This window comes from Neomonachus schauinslandi, chromosome 3, assembly GCF_002201575.2.
Source record: "Neomonachus schauinslandi chromosome 3, ASM220157v2, whole genome shotgun sequence".
In the NCBI taxonomy this organism is placed as follows: Eukaryota; Metazoa; Chordata; class Mammalia; order Carnivora; family Phocidae; genus Neomonachus; species Neomonachus schauinslandi.
The window spans coordinates 184,736,754-184,744,954 of NC_058405.1; the positions used below are offsets into that span (position 1 = coordinate 184,736,754).

General features: G+C 46.6%; 1 protein-coding gene across 3 annotated transcripts in view; it reads left to right on the plus strand.

The window, feature by feature from the left end:
- ARMC9 (armadillo repeat containing 9) overlaps positions 1-7,867 on the plus strand; it is a 117,377-nt gene extending 109,510 nt beyond the window's left edge. For all 3 annotated transcript variants that reach the window (XM_021690332.1, XM_044913450.1, XM_044913448.1), the window contains one exon: positions 7,748-7,867. In XM_021690332.1, the coding sequence (XP_021546007.1) occupies positions 7,748-7,867 (120 nt within the window). The remainder of the gene's footprint in view (positions 1-7,747) is intronic.
- Positions 7,868-8,201: the final 334 nt, after the last annotated feature.

Genomic DNA, 8,201 nt, shown 5'->3' on the forward strand with positions numbered 1-8,201 from the left:
CATGAGAGTGGCAGTGGTCACATGAGATGTACTGCTTACTCGGAATTCTGGTGGAAAGCAGCATGCCTTGCTTCTTCCCGAAGCCGTGACCGTCAGCAGGTCAAGACTGATGATTTGCCAACTTCTCCTTGCTTAGTTATTTCTGAATTTTTTTGTATCGTCCATACTATGCTGAATAATCATTTAATTCTTCCTAAAAAGAATGCCCTGATTTAAATAGCTTTGTCGCCTTGGTTAAAGGGGCACAGACATTTATCATAGCATCTCAGTTTTTTGTTTTTATTTCAGAGTTTAAACTTATTGTTAGTTACCTTTAACGACCGTAATAGGCGTGTCTTAAATTGGTTCAGCACATGTCACAGGCCAAGCAAGCCCTGTGCTGACTGCTTCACACATCTGACTCCATTTAATTTGGTCCTCCCAACAAGCTACGGGGGAAATTCTCTTACTGTAGCCTTTTCTAGACAGGAGAGTTGAGGCTGAGGAAGGGTAAGGAACATTCTCAAGTTGATTTGAGCCTGCTTGCCCTTGTTCTGTCCCACTAAGCTGTGCCACCTTCTGGAAGAGCTGTCGATTTTCCAGTGAATTGCATGCTGTATTTGAAAATTGAGAGAAGTCCGACTGAGTCACATATTCATAATGTCTGTACGGTCTCAGTTTTTTTGTTTTGTTTTAAGATTTTATTTATTTATTCATGAGAGACAGAGAGAGAGAGAGAGGCAGAGAGAGAAGCAGGCTCCCAAGGAGCAGGGAGCCCGATGCGGGACTCGATCCCAGGACCGTGGGATCATGACCTGAGCCGAAGGCAGACGCCCAACCATCTGAGCCACCCAGGCGCCCATGTACGGTCTCAGTTTTAAGCACAGACTCAGTTTGGGGGGAATGCCGATTGTAAAAGCTAATTACTCTCTTTCCACACTTTCTTCCCCCTGTCAAATGAAGGCCCAAATTCATGCAGTTTTCCAGGGACTGCCTGAAGGACTGGTTAGCCCTGCCTCCAGAGGATGTGTATGGAGGTGCGCCTGGGAATCTGCCTCTTTATCACCACCACCCCCTGCCCCCAGGGGTCCTGAAGCCGCAGTCTGGGCCATGGAAACTTTGCCACTTGGGCGGTGGGCACAGCTGGCCGGGTGCAGGGCCGAGCCCCTCGGAGAAAGCGGGGCTCCAGGCCCCCCCCCACCCCACTGCCCTCGGTAGAAGCACGAGGCTCTGGCAGCTGGCCCTGTTTCGCTGCAGCAAAAACCAAAACCAGAGAAGCAAAGGCCTCAGTTTGCAATTTTTTTTTTCAAATGTGTCTCCACTTTGGAGCTTTTTCTAATCACTTTGCAATCCATTATTCCTGCTCTGCCTGCCTAATGGTGAAGACTCAGTGCCCTCTGCAGAGCGGGAGATCAGTTGGAACTAAAAGTCCCCATTCTTGTGTGTGAAAACACAACCGAACAAGCAGAAGGAAACAATCCCCAACCCCCGAGTATTCTAAATGTGTTTCTTTTTCTTTCTTTCTTTCTTTTTTTAAGATTTTATTTATTTATTTGACAGAGAGAGAGAAAGCGAGAGCAGGAACACAAGCAGGGGGAGTGGGAGAGGGAGAAGCAGGCTTCCCGCGGAGCAGGGAGCCCGATGCGGGGCTCGATCCCAGGACCCTGGGACCATGACCTGAGCCAAAGGCAGACACTTAAAAGACTGAGCCACCCAGGCGCCCCATAAATGTGTTTCTTTTTCAGTTTATTTCTTGTATTCTTTTTTTTTTTAACATTTATTTATTTTAGATTTTTTATTTATTTGAGAGACAGAGAGCGAGAGAGGAAGAGCACGAGCTAGGTGAGAGGATAGAGGGAGAAGCTGACTCCCCGCTAAGCAGAGAGCCCGGGATCATGACCTGAGCTGAAGGCAGACACTGAACTGACTGAGCCACTCAGGCGCCCCTATTTATTTATTTTTAATTAGTGTCTACACCGAACATGGGGCTCAAACTCACAACCCTGAGATCAAGAGTTGCACACTCTACCTAGTGAGCTAGTTAGACGGCCCATGTACTCTTCTCTCTAGTTACAAAAGAAATGCTTATTACTCAAAAGTCAGAAGTAAACAGCACAAACAACCATAATAACCATTGTTCTCTTCCATTTGTCTCTACGGCGTGTCTTTCCTTTGTCAACTGCAGATAGCAGAGTCCTGCCTTATCCGTCCCACTGATGATACTGGGGGACATCAGACCCCAGGCTCTGTCCATGTCTTTCTACACTCTGCCTGTCAGTACGAAGGGAAGACCCAGGTTTTGTGGGGCCTCCGGCTTACAGGGTTTGGAAGGCCTTCTTTATTTTTTTTTTTAAAGATTTTATTTAGGGGCGCCTAAGTGGCTCAGTCGTTAGGTGTCTGCCTTCGGCTCAGGTCATGATTCCAGGGTCCTGGGATCAAGCCCCGCATCGGGCTCTCCTCTCCACTGGGAAGCCTGCTTCTCCCTCTACCACTCCCCCCCACCACCACCACCACCTGTGTTCTCTCTCTCACTGTGTCTCTGTCAAATAACTAAATAAAATCTTAAAAAAAAAAATAAAGATTTTATTTATTTGAGAGAGAGAGAGAGATAGCTAGAGAGTGCACAAGCAGTGGGGAGGGGAGGAGAGAGAGGGAGAAGTAGACTTCCTGCTGAGCAGAGAGCCCCACATGGGGTTTGATCCCCGGCCCCCGAGATCATGACCTGAGCCGAAGGCCACCCAGGCGCCCCAAGTGGGGGAGGCCTTCTTTAAATAAAGGAATACAAAGCTAGTTATGAAAGTGAACACCTACTTTAGAATGAGAATGAGAAAATAAATCACAGTGGATTCAAATTTTAAGAATTGACAGATACCACAGACAGAAAAATAGTGTTTTTATTAATTAGCTGCTTTGCATAACTCATAGGGGCTTTTTTGTTTATTTTTGTTTTGTGCCTTTGATTGCCTCTACTATATGACAATGAGTTCGTAATGTTTTCTACAGAGGGAAAAGGAAATTAGTTCTTCTTGTAACGTATTTGATCAGATTTAGTCAAACTTGATCAAGATTAGAAAATCTTCTGGCCTCACATTTAGTTTTTGGTAAAGCTGTGTACATTTTTAGGATTGTCGCTAAATTTGAGAACACCATCCTCAAGTTTCTTCCACAAATAAGCTGCAAGATTTGGGGGTATTTCGAGTTCTCTTGCATGCTGATTATTCATAAGTACTCTGACAACATAGGGAATTCCTAGAAGCCATTCCTACCCCAGGATGGCTAGCAATTGTTTGGCTGTGCACCGAAGTGAGTGGGAATCCTATGAATATATCCCAGGAAACCCACATTAAATGTCACCTGGACTCAGCATCCCCTTACCTAAGTCCTAAATTCTAGCATCATGTCACCAACATGACAGGAAGTGTGACAAGGGAAGTCAGAGTAGGAAGAAACAGCAGAAGGGAAGTCAAAGTAGAAAAAAACAGCAGTAGTAAGTGCTTGCAATTAAAATATCCTCCTTTTGCAAATGTTACAAAAACATATGACTACATGAACACATTGCGAGGGCCCCTTCTGGGCCTTGAAGCTCCAGTTTCATCGGCTCTGCGGCAGTCCTGCCTGCGCGCATCAGCCCTTCATTCCCACTGTGTCGCCTCTGGGTCATGAGGCAACCGATGCAGCTCCTGGCACAGATCCATGAGAAAGTCAAGAAGAGGGCCAAACAGGCAGACCGGCCACATCTGCCCCCCTCAGTGCTTGTCCCCAAAGCTGCAGCTGGCCACTCCACTCCATTCTTACTGGTCAGAACTGGGTCACAGGACCCCCAGCTGCAAGGAAGTCTGGGAAAGGGACTATTTTTAAGTAGAAACATCTCTTGGGGGCGCCTGGGTGGCTCAGTTGGTTAAGCGTCTGCCTTCAGGTCATGATCTCAGGGTCCTGGGATCGAGCCCTGCGTCGGGCTCCCTGCTCAGTGGGGAGCCTGCTTCTCCCTCTCCCTGCCTCTCCCCGTGCTGTGCTCTCTCACTCTCTCTCAAATTAAGTAGAAACATTTCTTTGCCAACAAAATCAGAGTACTGTTAGTCAAGAGAGAATGAATATTGGGTGGGCAGCAAACAGTGTCTGCTCCAGCTCCCATATTATTTTCTATGTGGGTGGATGGATGGATGGATGGATGGATGGATCGATGGATGGATGGATGGATGGATGGATGGATGGATGGATGGATAGATGGATGGATGGATGGATGGATGGATGGATGAGTGGGTGGATGGGTGGGTGGATTGATAGATGATAGAGAGATAGAGTACCTATATCTTCTTATAAAAATTCATACTGTTTTATTAGCATGTCACAATTTCTTTCTGTGATTCACCAATCCTTGAAAACTAGTCAATGGGAAATAACATTTTTTACCTAAATTGACATGTTTTGAACATCTTTTACTACTGAAAAAATTACATTCTGCTCAATCATGTGCTCCATTTTTTTTAGTAGCACAACGTTTTTTCAAACAAAACCCCCCATCTGTCACACAGATGAAGGCTGAGTCCCTCTGAACAAGTAAGGTGGCTGCCAGGAACCCATTCTCTTCTCTCTCCCAGTAGCCCCTGAGGCATTTCTGCGGAACTCGGTACAGTCAGCAGGTTGTTGGACTAGATTTCCTTTCAGATCTTTCCAGCCCCAAAAGGCTGCTTTGAAACTGAAGGGCCTGGAGACCTCGTGGGCTACCGCGTGGCTCACCCTGAAGGCACAGCAGGTCATAAGGTGAGCAGGGGGCAGGCCCTCTGGGAGATGGCTGCTTTGAGACGCCGGGTGTGCCCCGCACGGAGCTGGGTCCTGCGTGCTTACCCCTCTTCACCAAGGACCTTTCCTCAGGCCTCTGGGTAACAGACCAGACACTCTGACCCACAGGCTAGACTCGGTTTCTTCATCCCCTGGAGAGCACAAATACCACCCACCTTATTTCCTAGGCCTATAAGGTTGTTTTTTTTTTTTAAGATTGTATTTATTTATCTATTTGACAGAGAGAGACACAGCGAGAGAGGGAACACAAGCAGGGGGAGTGGGAGAGGGAGAAGCAGGCTTCCCGCCGAGCAGGGAGCCCGATGCACGGCTCGATCCCAGGACCCTGGGATCATGACCTGAGCCGAAGGCAGACACTTAACGACTGAGCCACCCAGGGGCCCCTAGGCCTATAGGGTTTTAAGAAGATGGTATGACGGGGGCGCCTGGCTGGCTCAGTCGTAGAGCACGTGAATCTTGATCTCCGGTTGTGAGTTCAAGCCCCATGTTGGTTCTATAGATTACTTAAAATCTTAAAAAAAAAAGAAAGAAAAGAAAAGAAAATGGTATGGCTGACAGGGTTTTCCAAAGGCTGAAACACTCTCACATGTAAGTGTCCCCTAGGAGGGAGTTGGGAGGGCGAGCTCAGAAGGAGCACGGCGTGGAGGACAAGGAAGCAAGAAGGCACGTACTCACCGTGTCCCCTGGTCCAGTACCTTAAGACCCCACCTTCTGAGCCTTCTTTGGAAAGACCCGGGTGGCATAACGGAGGGAGAAAGAGAAGCAGGGGTGTTCTGGAGGTTCGTTTGAGGGTTGGACATAAGGCACCTGCTCACCTGATGAGTAGCTCGGCCTGTAAATTTGAGCCTCGATACTGGACAGGGCAGCGTGGCCGACGGGGAGTTTGAGTGAGGGGGGCCGGCAGTGTGACGGGCTTGCAGTTAAAGCATCCTTCCTCTGCGGGTCACACAAGAGACATAAGGGGAGGTGGGACTGCATTTTAGTTCTTCTGTAGAAGGCTGATCATGTGCCGTCTCCTCCCCGGAGGCTGAAGGCACCTTCTCTGTCCTCTGGCCCTGCTCCCCTTCCCACTGCCTCCCCTCTGCACCCCCACCCCATCCATCCCCCTAACTGGCAGCCGGCCCCACAGCGCGGGGAGGCCCCTTTTTTCTTTTCCCTACCTCAAACACGAGATCAACCCAAATAAGCTCTCAGCAAAAATCAAGGAATCAAAGATGTAATTCCAGTTGTTGTGTTTTTTTTAATTTCTGGCTTGTTTTTGTTGTTGTATAAGCCATTTTTTTTTAATTTTCATTTTCAAATAATTCTAGATTCACAGGAATTTGAAAAGGGAGTGTCGAGAGGTCCCGTGCCCCCTCCCCCGGTTTCCCGGGTGGTCCCTCTTGTATGACTGGGGCGCCACCTCGGACGGGCAGCCCACACTGGTGCCGTGCAGACTCTGGTTCCATTTCCCCGGTTGTACAGTCATTTCTTCTGTAAACCATTTGTCTTAATTGTGAACATAATCTAACCGTATTACAGAACACTTGGAAAATAAAGGGGAGAAAAAATTCCCCTTGGTTCTGCTATCCTGCTTCCCACTGGATGCATTTTAGTGTTCGTTTCCTTCCAGTCTTGTGTGTGCTTTTAGCCTAATTGAAAGCATCATTTATATACAGTATTATAACCTTTTATTAAATGTTTTAAATAAACATTTTTTCATAACCTAGTCTTTATCATTGTAAATGGCCACTTAATATTTCAAATGAATATGCCATATTTCACTTATTTATTCCTCTCTTGCCAGACACTTAGGTTATTCCAGTTTTACTCTATGACAGTTTTGTAACAAACAACTTTGTTTATTTAACATTTTCCGTATTTGGGGTTCTTTCCCTAGGATTTACACCCAAGGTGGGCACCTGGGTGGCTCAGTTGGTTAAGCGACTGCCTTCGGCTCAGGTCATGATCCCAGGGTCCTGGGATCGAGTCCCACATCAGGCTCCCGGCTCAGCAGGGAGCCTGCTTCTCCCTCTGATTTACACCCAAGGATGTGAACATTTTTATGACTCTCCTGTTATAAAACACCAGATTACTTCCTAAAGTACTTAGAAATGACTCAGCCTGCTGGGCCACTAACATTTTTTATCCTGCCAGCCAGTTACATGGTCATATAATCATTGAAAGATGACACCTTTTTTATGAAGTTGTAGTTTCTAATTACTTGTAAAGTTAATCATTTTTTTCTTGTATTTACCAGTGATCTTTTCTATTGTGTGACTTAGCTATTTGAATTCTTTGTTCCGTCTTCTACTCTCTTACTTATTGATTTGTTTTGTTTTGTTTTGTTTTTTTTAAAGATTTTATTTATCTATTTGACAGAGAGAGAGAGATACCGAGAGAGGGAACACAAGCAGGGGGAGTGGGAGAGGGAGAAGCAGGCTTCCCGCGGAGCAGGGAGCCCGATGCGGGGCTCGATCCCGGGACCCTGAGATCATGACCTGAGCGGAAGGCAGACGCTTAACGACTGAGCCACCCAGGCGCCCCTTACTTATTGATTTGTAAGAGCTGCTTATCTAATGAAAATCTTAACCTTCCATTCTGTTAAATATGTGCAAATATTTCTTCCCAGTTGGTTGTTTACCTGTTCATTTGGCTTATCTCTAATATATAAGTGGAAAATTTTTATGAAACCAAATCTGCCCATCTTTTTTTTCTTCTCACTTTCAAAACTCAGTCTTCCCTGAGATGTAATTATTTATTCAAACTGTTTTCTTCTCCTCTTTTCCATGGTCTGATTTTTTTTTTTAATTTATACTGCTAAATGGTATAATATGCAAACCTAAACGAGTTTTTTCCCCAATTTCTGTTTATCTGAATAATCTATGTCATGATCCTTCCTCATCAATTTGCAAAGCCTCTTATTACTATGAGGTCAGCTCCCAAGTAGGTGGTGTCTCCAGCCCTGTCTCCTCTTTCCTTCCACCAGATTATGACGAACACGGGGAAGGCGAGGCGGAAGGGCCTGGCCAGTGTGCAGCAGAGTGCCGACGAGCCCCTGCGCCGGCCCATCACCCCCGGCGGCCACAGGACCGGGTACCCAGTGTAAGTCCGGGCTAACGGAGGCGGGGAGTTCTTTTCTTAAGCTTTGTTTTAACTGCAGTGTAAGATGTGTGTATTGAAAAACTCAAAATAAAACGTTCACATTGGAAAGCATTTATCTCTTCATTGTTTCTCTCTCGGGGATTTTTGAGGGGAAAGAGGTTGTCTCCTTCACCCCCGGCTTTCTTCTTCCAAAAAATGAAGTGGTTGGATTTCAGGATCTCCACGCACTTCCAGCCTTCGCCCAGAAGAAGCCAAGTGTCGGCCAATGTAATTTCAAAGGCAAGGACCAGAAGGAGCAGTGGTGGGTCCACCCAACAGGCCTCGGGTTGCTTTTGTTC